Source organism: Pleurodeles waltl, chromosome 5 (genome assembly GCF_031143425.1).
Source record: "Pleurodeles waltl isolate 20211129_DDA chromosome 5, aPleWal1.hap1.20221129, whole genome shotgun sequence".
NCBI lineage: Eukaryota > Metazoa > Chordata > Amphibia > Caudata > Salamandridae > Pleurodeles > Pleurodeles waltl.
In genome coordinates this window covers 1,131,139,387-1,131,157,718 of record NC_090444.1, presented here as the reverse complement: position 1 = coordinate 1,131,157,718, position 18,332 = coordinate 1,131,139,387, and the positions used below count along the sequence as shown (strand labels likewise).

The 18,332-nt window shown below is 43.6% G+C and overlaps 1 protein-coding gene across 8 annotated transcripts in view; it reads left to right on the top strand.

The window, feature by feature from the left end:
- The window catches only part of LOC138296309 (zinc finger protein OZF-like), a 145,759-nt gene that overhangs the window by 22,657 nt on the left and 104,770 nt on the right, over nucleotides 1-18,332 (top strand). For all 8 annotated transcript variants that reach the window (XM_069235328.1, XM_069235327.1, XM_069235329.1 and 5 more), the window contains exon 2: nucleotides 5,977-6,103. In XM_069235328.1, the coding sequence (XP_069091429.1) occupies nucleotides 5,977-6,103 (127 nt within the window). The remainder of the gene's footprint in view (nucleotides 1-5,976; nucleotides 6,104-18,332) is intronic.

Here is an 18,332-nt window from a genome sequence, read left to right as displayed (position 1 = left end):
ACCCCTACCAACAGGCAGGGAGACAATGGCCCCAGTACAAGTGGTACCGCCAGACCTGTGCATGGGACACAGGCACAGGGAGTTAGGCAAAGTGGGAGGGCATCAGTGGCCCAGGGGGGAGGCCACAGGATGGATGCTGCAGCCCATGACGTGATCTCTGAGGTCCTGGCAGCATATCACCATACTCAGGACAGATTGGCCCAGATAGTATCCACCCTGGAGCAGAGTCAAAGGATGTAGCTAGCACACCACCAAGAGGCCATGGAGCAGTGGAAACTGCACAATGCCACAATGGCCAGCATAGCAAGTGCGCTGCTGCACCTTGTCCCAACACAGCCTGAGGTCCACACAGACCAGGAACCCCCTACTACAGGCCAGGATACAGACCGGACATCTTCCTAAGCGTGCCCTCACAGCCCTCTTGACTTCCTTGGAGAACCCTGAACAAATTTACTTCTGGAGACTAGTCAGCCATTCCCATTCTTGCAATAGCAAGTCAATTAAACCCTAAAAAGAAATAATAAAATGACATAATCAGTGGTGTTTTGCCTGGTATCAGTGATTAAACCTCTGTCTCTCTCGTGGTATTTAGCATACAATTAATAAACAATGCCTATGTAGATAGCTATCAAACGAATTACTTTACTGCATAATGTAGCTAACAACAAGGAAAGCGGAGGTTAAGTAAGGCAGCAAGAGAAATAGTATTGCATGCACCTTTTTGTAGTTAGGAGATCTGAACTGAAGCCTTCAGACAGCTTGAGGGGCAGATGGTTTACTTACAATGCTCTTCACAAGTTTTTATAGAATCTCCGACAAAATGTAATCAAAGTGGTATTTTAAATGCCCTAAAAGCTGGCTGGCTTTTCCGCTTAGCCAACAAGTCAAATTAGAAAAATCATTTTGTTTGGACGTGGCTTCCTTTGAAACACTGGGACGTATCTCTTCCCTGCGTGCCATAAAAACATGTTTGCTTCTGTCATCAAGAGTAAGCACGTAATCTATTAGCGTTACAATGTACTTCTTTAGCTACACAAGTCTTGTTCATATGCCAGATAAGGCAAAGTCTGCTGCAGCTCTCTTGATTGAAAGTGCACATAAGACTCCTCAACAAGCTTCAACCCTTTCCTTTCCTTTCCTTTAGTTAAATTAAGTGTCTATACCGGTTTCTAGTCACCGTCTGTGACACAGATTTTATAGGTAAGGATGTTGCTTACGTTTGGCCCCACTAGCTTGTGGCGTGTTTGATGACTTTGGGAGTGGGTGATTTTGTTTGGTCTTAGTGAAGTTTTTAGTCCTGTCTAACTTGAGAAAATTGTCCTCAAAGGATCTCAGATTTCTGTTGACTTGAACCATAATGTCAGTTAGAGTAGAAATTGATTGTAAGTGATCTTGCAATAAATGTCCCTTGAATTGGTAGACCCTTGAAAATACTAGGATTAAATGTCTCTGGCCAGGTCTCATGGTTATGGGTGGAAATTTGGACACCTGTTATGATAACACTGTTTTCTAGTTTGTCTACTTGTTTACGACAAGGATCTTTTGGATTAATTTTCATTGTAATTTATTTAACCATCTTTTGGCGTTTTTCAAAATACTGATGGCCGGATATATGAACAAGCTGAGGAAAACATCCATTGTCCTGGGGACAGTCCTTTGCAGGGTTCATGCTATGCATGTACTAACAAGCCAAATAGTTAACGGAATAAACATTTGATTTTGAAACTTTAAAGGCAGTATGACTTTTTAGCCAGTAGCTAGAATGTGATGGACTGGAAATTTGAAGAAGGGAACACCCTGTTCAGAAGGACAACTCTTAACTCGTTGGCAGTAGCGACACCTGTGGAGAGAGGCTGCGTAAATTATCTAGAAAATGGGGAGCCCCAACAACATCACACGCATTAAGCGGTCTTCCAGCCGTTAAAACTGAAACATAGGCATGAAAGGACAGGAGAAAGAGGAAACTGTGCACAGTGATTCGTGTGGATAAGGGCCCCAGTTCACATGATGACTAATATTTTGAGGCCTCTTCCTGGTAATATCAGATTTGTTACAGGCCCCATTTTTTATGACTTACCTGTTTTAACAAGGTGAGCTGTCAACTGGAACCTCACCAGATGGCAATAACAAAAGCAATGTGTTCAATCTGTTGGACTGAACCACATCACCATTCTTTACCACATTTCAGGGGATGAAGAGGAGAAAGAGGAGCTATATAAGAGGAGTTGCATGGAAGAGTATCAGAAAATATTAACATGGCGAGCTGCATTGAAGGCACAAATATATACACAACTGCAGTAGACATTTGGGGCAGGTTTATGGAAAGTGGCGCTGCACTAAGTTCAGCTCCACTTTCTCTGCACCCCTTAGCGCCCCCCTACCACCACCATATGTGCGCCGTATTTAAAATACAGCGCACCATGGTGCAGGGTAGGGGGCAATAGCGTAATTTTTATGACGCTATGGATGTACTCTGCAGGAGTAGTGCCAAAATATTGGCACCACTCCTGCAGAGTACATAGGGCCCCATTCTAAAGAATGGAAGCCCCCTTTTTACACTTGCTCTTGAGCAGGCGTTAAAAGTGACATATTAAATGGCGCAAAGAAAGCTTTTAGATTTCCTTGCACCATTTTACCGGTTGCCCTAACGGGGGAACGCCCCCTTTGCATACATTATGCCTGGCGCAGGCATAATGTAGCGCAAAGGGTTACAGAGTGGCTCAATGCATGCATTGCAGCACTCTGTAAATATGGCACAGAGATTTTGGCCTTGTTGGGCCACATTAACATAAAAATAAATGATGTTAATGTGGCGCAAGGTGGTGCGTGGGGCCTATAAATATGCCCCTTAATAGTTCTTAGGCATGTTAGTGCAGGTGCAAGTATTTTGTGACAATAATTTCTAGAACCAAAATCCATTACACATTCATTCCAACCGATTACATACTTAGCCACTACTACAAGATTAAGCTGGTCGCTCACTGCCCGTGGACCATTAACCTTAGATCAGTCATTCTAATGCCGAAAACCCATTGGCGGGTTTCTCTGAGTACAGTACCTCAGTCTTCTCAATTCTTCTAATTACTTTTAAGACCACCTGTTCTTCTGAAAACCAAAGTATTCAAACAAGCCTTTGTACACTTCATTCAACTCGGCGATGCATCAACAATGTAGGTATAGAGGTAGGTGTCAATCTATTTTTATGAGTGGATTCACACTGCCCAAATCCCAGCCAGGGTAACACAGTTTTAGCTGCCTCAGGATTTCCCAAAATGTGTATATTTTACGATATCTTTATTAAATTTTCCACATTCTTACAAATAAGTTCTTAACAAAAACGCAAATCTTCCTGCATAACGTCCATTGGCCTGTTCAAGTGTCATTCACGTTTTTCTTCGGCCCACAACTGCACTCAGCATGGGGCAGTGAGACAGCCCACTTCAGCCACTGGCTCTCCTCACTGTAAATGTCTGCACATCTGCCCCTTTGTTGCTGGTGGGTCATCTTTGCTTTCATTTCATGTTTTTTTCCCCATGGGTCTATTTTTGAGTTATTTTTTTTAATCATTCAGGCCACCTTTCGATGGCAGTATTTTTATATTGTATTACTTTTAAACCGTTAATTGTTACTGCGCATGTTTGTCTCTTATCATTCCTTACCCCATCAATTGTTACTTATGATGGCTATTCCCAAAGCAAGTAATATTAAAATACAGGGCTCTGTTTTCAATACTCATACCTGGAAATCCGATATTTACCTCTAGTCTAGACCGATGATTTGTATAAGTTTTCAAAGTACTCAGCTAATTCTCAAAGAATTCCACGAGTATTAATGAGAACGTACAACATTTGCAAACACTATCATGCATAAACAATTCAGCACTTGAAATCCATGGATTGCCAAATGCTTTAAATTAAAGTCTCACTTTTGCACTTGCGTGTATTTTTAAAATTTTCCACACAGAAAGAATTGTTCCTAACAGAGAAACCATTTGCCCTATACCTGCACCAGGTTTAAGAGTGTTCACTCTTTTATCCCACCCTGACATTGACCGGAATAAATCTGTAGTCGATTGTTAATTGTTGGCTGTTTCACACAATTTTTTTCTTCTCATCTACGTGTTACATTATACACATTTTGGATAGTTGTTTAGCCTGATTCCCCCTATGTAGTTATTAGGTATTACTTTAGGGATCGAAGATCCGAGGCTCACAAGAAGCCGATCACGTCACATTTTCTGCATTGCACAGCAAAATACTCTCTCCTTTTGTTACAGGGTATGCTCAGTGCCCTTTCACTACAAAGGGTATTTTTGTTAAAATTTGTAATTTGTTCCTCATCAATATTTACGAGGCAGGAATTGGATTGTAACTTCTTGCGAAAATGAGCAAGTGCTGGGTGGGAGACCTGCATGGGACATGTGATTTCCAACTGAGCATTTTTATTCACAGTGCCACAAACAATTGTATTGTGAATGAGGCACCGAGGAGTGCAGGGTGTGGTCTGTAGGAAACTGTCTGCATCTCCTGATATCTACTGCCTACACAACTATTGTCAACTCTCGTATTTTGACAGTGTACACTTTTCAAATGGTTGGCAGTAACAACTCCATGCTTTCCAACCTCAAAAACTGTTGCAAAGTACATGTGCGTTCCTTTGCAAATCTCAAGGGAGTCGAATGCCTCTTGGCCACCTCATTTTTCTTGCCATTAGTAATGCCATTAGCTCTGTTTTCTTTTTTCTTTTCTGACGCTTCTATTTATAAAAAACTGAATAAATTAATAAAAAAAGATAATGCTACTAGGATGTACGATGCACATTCAAACTTTGAATTCACAAATTTGGTTTCATTGGCTTTGCAAATGCAAAGGCCCATATTTATACTCGGTTTGCACTGAATTAGCCTCATTGTTTTTTTACGCTAATTCAGCGCTAACCTAACTCCATATTTATACTTTAGCACTAGACAGTCTAGTGCCAAAGTTATGGAGTTAACTTCGTTTTCTGGACGTGAACACTTACCTTCCATCAATAAGATGCAAGGTAGGTGTTCCCGTCCAGAAAAGGACGATATGGCTTTTGCCATATTTATCCCCCCATGCTAAAATCCAGCACTGGGTGATTAGGGCCTTAAATAAAGGCGCTAAGCTTGCTTAGCGCCATTATTTAATGCCTGAGTATGGGCTGGCGTAAGGGGACCTGTAGGCATATTTCCATGGTCAGAGCCCATGGAAATTGCCCACAGGTGCCCTTCCGTGGCCCCAGGGACACCCCCACCCACACCAGGAGGACACCTTAGGATGGGGGTACTCATCCCAGGTAAGTATATATATTTTTTTAATCCAACATCTCTTGGAGGCCCTGACTTGGGGGCCCCCTGCACTGTGCTGGCCCCAATGGCCATGCCCAGGGGACAAATGACCCCTGGGCATGGCCATTGGGGTGGTGGGCATGGCTCCTGTCTTTATTAAGACAGGAGCCATGTCCATGGGGGTTGTGCGCCAGAAAATGGTCCTACACTGCTTAAAGGCAGTTTTTCTGCCTCTGAACAGTGTAGCGCCATAATTCGGTGCACAAGTACCAGTTTCCCCTATGCCTCCCCAGCCCTGTTAGCGTCCTTTCCAAGGACGCTGACAGGGCATTAGCGCCGGCTAGCGCCATTCCATAATTATGCACTGCGTTAGCGCAGTTTTGCGTGAAAATGTATAAATCTGCCCCAAAGTATTGTGATCATTTTACACGTAATTACACACATATCTTCATAGCAGCAGAGACCACCTTGATGTTTTATATACTGTATTTCAAGGTTGGGCCAGCAGATATAAACCATCTTATCAGGTATCATTGCTGTTGTGTTTTTTGGTGGGATTTGCCTTTCTCTCAGAGTTAATGGGCAGTTTAACATGACAATTTGTTTGTGTGTGTATAGCCTATCTAACGGATCAGAATGTTTGAGTAATGTATTACCTTTTTCAGATCCCGCTTACGTTTCATGACGTCGCTGCCTGTTTCACTGTGGAGGAGTGGAGGCTGTTGCACGAATGGCAGAAGGTACTTTACATGAGTGTTATGAATGAAATTCAGCAGGTCTTGACTTCACTGGGTAAGTTTAACCTGTGTTGTTCCTCTAGTCACTGTTCAGTCTATAGAATAACAATCATGATTAACGATTTTGAGTATGTATTGTCTCAGTTGCTTGGACATCTAGAAAAATGTTTTTATTCATTGTGTGTTTTTCTTTCAGTGGTGCCTCAGGGTCCATAGACCATTAACAACGAGGAACACTGGGAGCATAAACTCTCATACCATAACATGTGCGTTTTACTGGGTTCTGTCCCAGAAGTACACCCAGATTTGTTGACTTTTTTGAGCACCTGGTTTTCAGACTTTTTCAGTGTGCGTGAGCCTCACTACCGGTGTCTCACACACGGTAATCACACAGTAAAGGGACTGCGCGTGTTTACCACCAATGTCTGCCTTTTAAGGTAAGGCCCCTGCGACGCAGCAGGGGTAAGGGGTACTTGGCTGGTTACATGTGAACATGTGTTTACAAGCATGTGCACATGAGTGGGCTGTGCGTTGGAGGCTACTGTCATGCGCATCCCAATAATTGCGATGAGGTATCTTGGCGCAATGAGGACTCTGCAGGAACAGGTATTCACCTAGGATAGGCCTCATGAGGGTAGAGTCCACTATTAGGGAATGTCAGCGTGCTTTATTGTTTTAACTATAGTGACACTCCATTATACACATAGGGAGGGAACTGCCTTAGAGTGTAGTTTCCCTTCTCGTTGACCTACAGAGACCCTTGGCAACTTGAATTAGAGTGTAACCTTGCGAGAAAACCAACTATGCACCTCCCAAAATGAAAACTGTATATCTTGTGGGTCATTCAGAGTTTTCATTTGTTCCTGGCTCAGTTCAGGATCAGAGCCCAGGCCTGTTGTCACCCTCATGTGTCCAGTGATTACATTTTCTCCAGGAGCAGCCACCCCACACAAAAGGAGCAATTAGCACTAGTTCTTCTTGTTCTTGAAGAGCTCTGTATCAATCATCCAGCTGTCACACTGCTTCAGGGATGAGCCTGCCTAAGCCCACTGAACAAAGGAGAGTGCCTAGACAACTGAAGCCAATCCACCTGGGGCCAACCTTGAAATTCTAGTGTGCAAGTCCATGGCAGCGATGTCAGGAAGGAGTGGAGCTGAGGAGCCCAATAGCTGTTGTGACCAGTGGCTCCTTGGGGCTCCGCTGACCTGCTAATACTCTCCTCCAGGGTGGACAAGGGCCGGGGGGATGGCCTGTGGAAGCTGTATTTGCCCCTTTGTTGGGGACAGGGTGTGTGTGAGGCCCCCTTCTTTGTTTCTCAACTCACCCTGGGACCCAACCCCCTTGGCGGTTTCATGACAAAGGGGGCCAGGACCCCAGCCTCAGACCTCCGAGCACCGCAAAGATGTGGGGAAGCACTGCTGCGCTTCCCCATTGGAGAAAGGAAGGGCCCAGGACCCCTTCCCTGGTCTCCAGGATCTGGTGGAAGGTAGCCACCACTAATGCATCTGCCAGCTGGAGCAGGCAGACACAGCAAAGGATTGCTGGCTCCCGCGGTTGCAAGCAGGAGTGTAGACCGTGCGGGGAGCCAGAGAAGGCAGCCAGTGGTGGGCTTCGCGTACTCTCTTCCAATGTCAGCCTGCCCTAGGGTGCCCGGGTGGGACCAGGTACCCTCTCATCAGAAAAAAAATAAGGGACAATGCGGTGCGACGCCGTAGCTTAATTCAAAACAGTGGTTCTCCCTGACACAGTGGGAGAGTCGCTAGTATAATGTTCACTGCACTTGGGAAACTCACACCATACTGCATTGCATTTCATTTGGTTCCACATTTGTGCCCATAACTCAGCCTGTGGTGGTCCTAAGACGATGGGACTACCACCAAAATGTTTAACACGACATGCTCTTTCTAACAAGGCCATCCACCGGGTCCCCACTCTAAGTTGGGGGACCCCAAAATCATCATCTTTCCCTCTATTCAATGCACTATTATGCTCTCTCATGGTTGGAGGTTTTGCTCTACAGCTGGGATTAGGTTGTTTTCTAGGGGCCTTGTGTATGGTAATGTCTTAGAATGCCTGGAAGTTCTAAAAATGTGTAACGTAATGTACCCTCTAGGGGTTGATTGTATGGTTACGATGTAACAATGTACTCTACCCTCTAGGGGACAATGGAATGGTTACTATGTAATGCTTTATAACACAATTATACTGTAATGTTGTTTCATTTGGTTTTCCCTCTAGGGGCTGGATGTATTATTATACTGCAGTGTGTTTCACAATGCTGTTTTCATGTGGTTACGCCCTTTAGGGATTAATTTTATGGTTACGGTACAATGCCTTTTGTGCTATTTTTATGGTGGCGCCCTCTAGGGGCTGTTATGACCATTACAGTCTAATGCCAAGTATAAGAATGCACAAACACAAAGTCGACTCCTGATAAATGTTTATTGGGTTCCATGATGATTGCATATGCTTTATCAATCCATTATCACAATTATGATGAAGATTCATGCCAAAGTAATATCCTTATTACACCATGGCTGTTTGAACTCACTTGACATGGTTGGGTGACCCCTCTGGGGGTTCACCAGTGGTTGCACAATGTCAGCCGTTGTATATTCCATCTGCCAATGTATATTTGTAAATTATTGTCTAGTATTTAGTCGCGTGTGCCATAAATGTACTTCTCCTTTTCTAAAGAAAAAGCACTGGCTGGACCATCATTTATTGAGTGTTATTATTGCATGCCAGTGATTGGTGATCTCTACCCCACACCACCTCCGTTGAGTAGGCCTTAGACTACTCTGCCTCGTTACCCTGTGGGAGTCAAGTGCTACAATGGGGTGTTTGGTTCCCACTGAGGACAATTGAGAAATTATTACTTGTGTTTTCCCCTACAGCTAATAGCCCAGTTTTCAACAGTGTGTATTTGTAAAACAGGTGTTCAACCCTTAGGATGTCTTGGAGCTGAATGATGCATGTTTATTTTTACCCAACTCAATGGTATTCATTTTATTGACCTCAGAAAGATTAAAGGCTGAATGGGCCCAACTCAGATTTGACCTAATGACCATGAGGTCAAACAGATTCCTCTAATGGAAGTATTAGTCCCCTGAGCCACCAGACCTGACTCCTATTTAGCTTCCTAGCATTGTGAAACTCCCCTAATAGAAGAATGCTCTTCCAACTTCAACTTTCTATTAAAATGGTTTGAAGTGACTGCATGACTGCATAGTAAGGAAGTGGTCATATTTTAACTACAAAGGTATCTCAGATGAGGTTGGTCCATAATTGGCATGTAAAAGGCATGATTGAGATGTGTTTCTTTACTGTTCACTTCCCTCCTAAGGGAGTGTCACCTGCATATGGACAAGTAGTGTAGGTGGCACTGACTTTATCAGAGCCCTTTGATGCCCACTTACCTCATTCTTAACTCTGGCCAGTACTCTCACTGGGAAATGGTGGAACAGACTGGCCTAGTGTTGGTATGAGTGGAAGCAGGGTAGAGGAGGGTTCATGTCAGGAAGCAGCTACTAGGAGAAGAAATTAGGTTGAAGCGAGCTGATGGGGAGCACCAAAGATGAAGGGAAGAAAGTTAAGAGAAGAAAAGCACGAAATTGAAAGAGAATGGGGACCTGTATGGTGGAGTGTGTGGCAGAGGTGTGAGACGACAGATGAAGTGAGTGAGATTGAAAAAATAGAGCAAAAGGATGAATGGGAGAGAGCATGCATAATGTTATGAAAAATGAAGAAGGGGAGCAGGAGGCACGCACAATATAGGATGAGTACAACACAAGAAAAGGGAGTTAGAAGAATAATGTCAGAGACTCGAGGGAGGGGCAAGCGAGAGAACAGTCCCAAACGATAGAGGGATAAAGGTAGAGTTGGGAAGAGCAAGACAGGAATGATGAACAGGTCAGTAGAGAGAGGCCAGTGAGAAAAGAGGACAATAAAGAAAGAGCAAAGTACAGAAACCAGAGAACGAGATCAGAAAGGGAGGGGAAAAAGTTGCAGATAAGAAAGAAAAGTGGATGAAAGTGAGGAAGAATTAAACAAAAGAAATAGAAGGAAAGGTTAAGACAGCAAAAAACAGAGAATGATAGCAGTAATAAATACCAATAGGCGCACTGAGAAATAGCTAGGAAAAACAGAATAGACGGGATCTAGGCCACTCTGGCATTGCTCTGATCATTTATATTTTTAAACTTGTGTTTGTTGTATATTTCATGAGACACAATTAAAGGTCGCTTACTAAAAAGGGACATTTATGATTATACAAATTCACTAAAGCCCTCGTTGTGTAATCATGCATCATATAATGACAATTATAAGTAATGCTATTTTAACATTAACGGTAATTAATTTTACTTAATATAAATCACCTACAAATCGTTTCGTGTTTTAAACCATAATTGTGAATCATACTTATTTTAAAAGTTATTTTCCTAATACTCTGAGCAAAGTAATGGTATATGCGGATGAAGCTAATGTGTAGTCAGTGCAATGGCAGGGTGGTGAATCTCAGACATTGAAGAGTGGTCATAGTAATTCTGGACACTGACCCTTGACTTGGACTTATCTCGCAGTAAGTCCCTGATAACTGACACAAGTAAACCCGAGTAGCAAAGGCAAATGTGGATCAGGAAGTACCAGGTGATTTGTATCAAGAGACACAAGTTGATGTGCATCCAGCCTTGTTTTCTTCTTGAGGGCGGGGAACGTCGCACACCCGTCCACTGCCAACTGCACTAAGTGTTAAAAATGAAATGACAATGAAGTGATTCATTGCCATTTTATTTTTAACCAAGGTACGCTGCTGCCGCCAGCCTGCCCACAAGACAGAAGGGTGTGTTCTATGCTGCCGATTGGCAGCATGGTGGACTGGAGTAGTCATGGCCAGACACTTCAAAGTGCGTATGCCACTTTGGCCGACTATCTTGCACCAGGCAAATTGACATGCACTCTTTTAAGCTCTCCACCCAGCTGTCTTAGACAACTGGGTGGAGACCAAGCGCAGGCCTCTAGGGCCTGAAAGAGCATTAAGCCAACCCACTCCACCCAATCCTGGCGCTGTTGTCTTGCTGGTTGCCAGCATAAGAGCAGGGCCTAGATTGCTTAGAGAGGGTTCTTCGCTTCACAGTCTTTGGAAGAACAGCGAGGAGGATGCAGAGCCTCTGGGTAAGTACAATTTAATTTTATTTACTTAAAATAAATTGTGTAATGCATGTACTTTAGTTTGTGTTTGTTTTATTTTGGAGGGAGGGGTTGTTTTTATTTGGACTTTTGAGAAAGGGCTTTTGTGGGTTTGGAAACTTTGTTTTTGCTTTTTTGTATGTGGTGGGTCACTTCACTTGCCCCACCACTTTGAAAGGTCACCAAGTGCTTCTGTATGCATCAGGGGAACATAGGGTGAGGTGACAGAGGAGAGTACCAGTTGATCTGCCTCACAGCAACACTGGGTAATGTGTTGCAGGGAAGTGCTATGTGTAATAGAGTATGGCAATACGTGTTTTCTGCATGAGTGAACAACTGGTTGTTGTGCACTAGGGAAAAGTGTTATGTGCTCCAAAATGCTCAGTGTAAAATAAAGGGTAAACAAGATCATGGATAGTGTGGGTGCATTTTCTATGTGATAGCATAAAGGAAACCGTCCAGCAGTGGCTGCCACAAATCTCAAGGGGGGAAGCAGAGGGAAGATGGAGATGGAGGGAGGTGAAAATAAAAAAATACAAAAAAATGAAAAATAAACTTACCTCTCACCACGATGGTGCTGTCTCCTGTCGCCTCGCTCCTCTTCCCTCAATGTGGTGTCCCAGTATTCACTGGGACACTGGCACAGGCTCCCCAACAAGTCTGGCACTGCTTTCATACTAAACCTAGCATGAAAGCAGCATCAGGATTGGTAGGAGGGCTTGGGCTGCTGCTCAGACACAACCCTGGGCTCCGTTTAATTTCTCCAGCCTGGCTGTGTACACAGCTGGGTTGGAGAAACCTAAGTGCGCATTTGTGTTTGGCCGGCCTGCGACAGCCAGCTAAACACACATAAGCACTGAGGTGCACACTCTCCTCCTCCTCCATCCCACTTCCCGTGGCCAGTCCCACCCCTCCCTGCAATTCTGTCTGAGCCAGAAAATGAAAATTATAATGATATTAAGCTAATGCTTTATTTTTCATCTGCTGGCTCTTAACCTGGGTGGGGAGGGGCGATGCCTGTCCACCATTGCGGAGGAGCCGCCCCTGAAACCTTAAACTCATGATGTGTTTTTTTACTGTTGGTTGTGGTTCTGGTTTGTGTATTTTGTGTATGATCACGTGTTGCTATTTTATGGTTATAACTTGGTATGCCCTCCCCGGTTTTTACTTTTCCCTATTAGTTTAACCCTTGCATGTTGACAGTTAGATCATTAGGTGGAGGGTAACTTAGAAAGATGGCGAGATTAAGCACTCAACTGAAAAACTGTTTGGAGGCATTCTACTTGAGAGAAATACATCTTCTTCAGGTTTACCAGTGTGGACTCTTTACTACAATTATTTGGCGATGAGGATGAGATGCTACGTCTTGTATTTATTATTCCTGTTGTCCTGCACAAGCGCGAGGAGTCGCTGTGTTGTTCAGGGAATCCATTTCCAATCCTGGTGAAAGGAACTTCCTCAAAGCAGTGCTTTTCAGATGTGTGGTGATCAAATCTGCACATTTGTTTTGGTGTGCATTCATCATTTCAGCCTTTCAGATAACTAGTATTGATGCACCCTTTATGTTCGTGACTTCTAAACTCAGAGGCCTTTCTGTGAAGTAAGTCTGTCATAATTAGGCTCCAGTTATCTCTGGCTATCAATTATGTGGAGGTTTTGAGCGGTGCATAGTTTATTGCCTTCCTGCTCTCTTAAATTTGACGCTTTATTAACTGCTGAGTACATATTTTCTTGGGCTCTGCTCGGTACATTTAATTATGCTTTGAGTCTTTGGCTTCTGCCGGTTTGATTTTTCCCACCTCGTGTGCTGCCCCATTATACACATTTTATTCCTTTTATTCCCTTCCTCAGCCATTTCATGCAGAATTTTCAACTTGCAGCACAGTTTATGGTATATGTGAGGCAGGTGAATGTCTTTTCAGCTGCCTGCCATCTCAACACCCAAGCGACAGAAAATGCTGGGAGCGCGGCGCACCACGTTTTCACTTCAGCTTCTGTTAAATTTAGCTACTTGCACACATCATTACTTTGGAGTACACAAATTTCCTTCAACTAACTTTCACGAAGATCGATGCATAGAAGGAGCAGAGAATCCACCGGTACTGTGAAACTCTATGCTATTCTGACAGTTCAGGGGTGTGGGTTACTTAACACACATCGTTTCCATTCTCTGTCTCTTAACCCCTTCACTGCCAGGTCTTTTCCCTCCCAGGAGTGCCAGGCCTTTTAGTTGCCTATTTGGAATAGTTCTCGCTTAGGCCCTCATAACTTTTTATCCACATAAGCTACCCACGCCAAATTTGCGCCCTTTTTTTCAACATCCTAGGGATTCTAGAGGTACCCAGACTTTGTGGGTTCTCCTGAAGGAGGCCAAGAAATTAGCCAAAATACAGTGAAAATTTCTAAAAAAAAAAAAAAATAGGAAAAAGGGCTGCAGAAGAAGGCTTGTGTTCTTCCCCCTGAAAATGGCATCAACAAAGGGTTTGTGGTGCTAAAATCACCAGCTTCACAGCTTTCAGGAACAGGCAGACTTGAATCAGAAAACCCAATTTTTCAACACAATTTTGGCATTTTACTGGGGCATACCCCATTTTTACGATTTTTTGTGCTTTCAGCCTTTCAGCCTCCTTCCAGTCAGTGACAGAAATGGGTGTGAAACCAATGCTGGATCCCAGAAACCTAAATATTTCTGAAACATAGACACAATTCTGAATTCAGGAATGGGTAATTTGTGTAGATCCTACAAGGGTTTCCTGCAGAAAATAACAACTGAAATAAAACAATATTGAAATTGAGGTGAAAAAAACAGCAATTTTTCTCTATGTTTTACTCTGTAACTTTTTCCTGCAATGTCAGATTTTTGAAAGCAATATACTGTTACGTCCACTGGACTCTTCTGGTTGCGGGCTATATAGAGCTTGTAGGTTCATCAAGAACCCTAGGCACCCAGAGCCAATAAATGAGCTGCACCTTACCGTGGGTTTTCATTCCATACAGGTATACAGCAATTCATATGCTGAAATATAAAGAGTCAAAAATAGGTATCAAGAAAACCTTTGTATTTCCTGAATGGGCAGAAGATAAGGTGTTGAGGAGCAGTGGTTATTTGCACATCTCTGAATTCTGGGGTGCCCATGCTAGCATGTGAATTACAGGGCATTTCTCAAATATACCTCTTTTTTACACACTGTCTTATATTTGGAAGGAAAAAATGTAGAGAAAGACAAGGGGCAATAACACTTGTTTTGCTATTCTATGTTCCCCCAAGTCTCCCGATAAAAATGGTACCTCACTTATGTGGGTAGGCCTAGTGCCCGCGGCAGGAAATTCCCCAAAACACAACGTGGACACATCACATGTTTCCACAGGAAACAGAGGTGTTTTTTGCAAAGTGCCTACCTGTGGATTTTGGCCTCTAGCTCAGCCGGCACCTAGGGAAACCTACCAAACCTGTGCATTTTTTTAAACTAGAGACCTAGGGTAATCCAGGACTCAGTGACTTGTGGGTCTCTCACTGGGTTCTGTTACCCAGAATCCTTTACAAACCTCAAAATTTGGCTAAAAAAACACTTTTTCCTCACATTTCGGTGACAGAGAGTTCTGGAATCTGAGAGGAGACACAAATTTCCTTCCACCCAGCGTTCCCCCAAGTCTCCCGATAAAAATGGTACCTCACTTGTGTGGGTAGGCCTAGTGCCCGCGACAGGAAATGCCCCAAAACACAAAGCGGACACATCACATTTTCTCAAAGAAAACAGAGGTGTTTATTGCAAAGTGCCTACCTGTGGATTTTGGCCTCTAGCTCAGCCGCCACCTAGGAAAACTACCAAACCTGTGCATTTTTTAAAACTAGAGACCTAGGGGAATCCAAGACAGGGTGACTTGTCGGGCTCTCACCAGGTTCTGTTACCCAGAATCTTTTGCAAACCTGAAAATGTGGCTAAAAATACTTTTTCCTCACATTTCGGTGACAGAAAGTTCTGGAATCTGAGAGGAGCCACAAATTTCCTTCCACCCAGCGTTCCCCTAAGTCTCCCGATAAAAATGGTACCAAACTTGTGTGGGTAGACCTTGTGCTCGCAACAGGAAGTGCCCCAAAACACTATCTGGACACGTCGAAATTAGCAAATAGAAAACTACCTGTTTTTGCAGGGGCACCTGCATTTTTGGTCCTGGGCTCAGCAGCCATCTAGGGAAACCTACCAAACCCAGACATTTCTGAAAACTAGACACCTGAGGGAGTCAAGGGAGGTGTGACTTGCGTGGATCCCCCAATATTTTCTTACCCAGAATCCTCAGCAAACCACAAATTTAGCTAAAAATATTTTTTTTACCATATTTCTGTGTGGGATCACTGTACCGGGACAAATTTCCTACCACCCAATGTTCCCCTCAGTCTCCCGGTAAAAATGATACCTCACTTGTGTAGGTGGGCCAAGTGTTTGTGACAGGGAAGAGCCAAAAACACGTCGAAATTGAGTGGGTCCAAAAGGGCAGTTTGAAAAAAAACATTTTTAGGCTGACAAGTGCAGCAGCAATTTTATCTGTATGGATGAGACAATGCTGGGTGGTAGGAATTTTGTGGATTACTGCAGATTCCGGAAGGTTCCATCACAAAAATGTGGGAAAAATGTGTGCTTTCTAGCAAAGTTGCAGGTTTGCAGGGCATTGTGGGTAAGGAAATGGTGTGGGGTGCATGTGAAGCACACCACCCTGGAATCAACTAGATGTTTAGTTTTCAGATGTGTCTAGGTCTTGTGGATTTTTGTACATGGCAGCGTCCCAAAGTAAAAAAAAAGTGCAGCCCTCACCATTCCAAGTGGGACGATTTTGAGAATTACCAAGCTCTCACGGCCCAAATTTAAAAAAAAACCAAAAATAATCAAATGTCCTCTTGCTTGCCATGGGATAAGATGTTTTAGAGTGCGGGGGAGAGCTGAAAGACTGTTAGCCCCTTCAGTTCAGGTGGGGACATAACCAGGCCCATACTGGTTGGTAGCCACCACCCCACTATTTTCTTTTTTTTTTTTGTATTCCCTAGCATCTAGTAGACTTTCTGTCCCCCTGGGGTGTGGATCGGGAGTAATTGCCCCATCTGCCCACTGGTGGGCAGAACAACTTTGGCCCCATTTATTTGGGGTGGGGGTATGGTCATACATGGTCTCTGGTGGGCTTTCTGTCCCCCTTGGGGGCAGATGGGCCTTCCAAAATAGGCCACTCTGCCCCCAAAGGGGGCAGTAATGGCCAACAGTAATGTGCCCCCATGGGGAGAGACCCTTGCCCAAAGGGCTGCCCCCTCCAAACAAAACACACACATTCACACACACCAACACATGGTGTCTAGAGGTTTCTGCCCCCTTTGGGGGCAGATTGGACTAATAAAAATAGGCTGATGTGCCCCCAAGGGGGGCAGAAATGGCCTAAATACGATTTGCCCCCCAGGGGAGCGACCCTTGCCTAAGGGGTAGCTCCCCATACATAAAAACATAAAGTAAATACAAAATATATATATCCCTGGTGTCTAGAGGTTAGATCTGCCTAATTATATTAGGCCGATCTGCCTCCAGTGGGGCAGAAAAGGCCTAAAAATATTTTTTCCCCCGGGAGTGGCCCTTGCCAAAGGGGCCGCTCCCCTTATGCGTTAGTATAAAAAAAAAAAATCCCTGGTGTCTTGTGGTTTCTGCCCTCCAGGGGGTGCAGAAATGGCCTAATAATGATTCCCCCCCCCCCGGAGCGACCATGGAGGGGTCATGGGGGGCGGGGGTGGAAGGGGAAGCGATTCCCCTTCCATCCCTGCCTAGGGGAGGGGTGTGCCTGGCCAGGACAAGGTGATCTCGTCCAAGGCACCGGGTAACCGGCGCCTTGGACGAGATCACCTCGTCCGGGGTACACAAGGTCATTTTACTACTGTATTACATTGAAAGGGAAAGTACTTATTACTTTCTGCTAATCTTTATGATGTTTATTTCTGTTACACTGGATACTTAGAGCTGATGACACTCTATTTTGCTTATTGGCTGAACTTTAAATAATTCAGTGCTCTCTTCCCTTGCAATATGGTGAACTCTGCTGTTGGGGGAGATACCTTATTTTTCACTGCCTCCTTTACTTACTGTTTCTTCTATCTGAAGGGTATTAGCAAACATTTTGCATGACTTTTCGATAGTTTATATGGTGTCCTGTGTAACTTTCTATAGAATCGTTCTTTCTGCATATTGTGCATTACGTCTTCTGTGTTGGTGTGTTATTCAGTGTCTTATTGTAGATATTGTCAGTGTATTATTGTTGCTTCTCTAATTTTTATATGGCTGTGTCTAGTATGTTCTAACCTCCACCCTTCCTGAATAAAGAATGTGAACCACTGATTCATTGGAAAAGGTAGGTTAAATTGTTTGCATCATATCGTATAGTTATTTGAGTAGACAGATTTTCTGTGATTCACCAACAGCATATTTTATTGCATAACCTAGGCATCCAAGGCAGGAATGTGTTTGATGACCTATCTGAATTTCTGAAGATTGAGGTGAAAGGGGAAGGTGAGGAAGGAGAGAGAAAAATGGATGTGTATCAAATTACTTTGAGGCAATTGGAAAATAAGTTTAAAGACAAAATTAAAGGTGTGATGGAACAGCATAGGTCTTTCTCTAGAATTCAAAGTAAAAATGAAAAAGCAATGTTATGTTGCTGTACTTAAAGGGATGTGATCTACTTGTAAGTTTAGCAGTTTAACAGATTCTCTGCTTAGAGCTCAATTGATTAGATGTACGAATGATGAAAAAATAAAAGATAAATTACTAGCGGAAGGTCCAGATTTGCCAAAAGTATTGAACATATGGCTGTTTGCCTTAAGAAAATGGGGAAACCATAAGATGTTCAGAAAGTGTCTGAAAAAGTTAAGGAAATTCCAAACAATGGGAAGGTTTATAACATTGTTGTACCTGAAGTGCGAAAACAGAAAGCTTAAAATGATTCAGAAGTAGTAATCCCAACCACCTTGCAAATAATCCTAAATGTCAAGCACAAAATGTGGTATGCAGGAAGGATAAGAAGAAGGGGAATTACCTAAAGTTTGCAAGAATTTAGGAAGCTAGGGT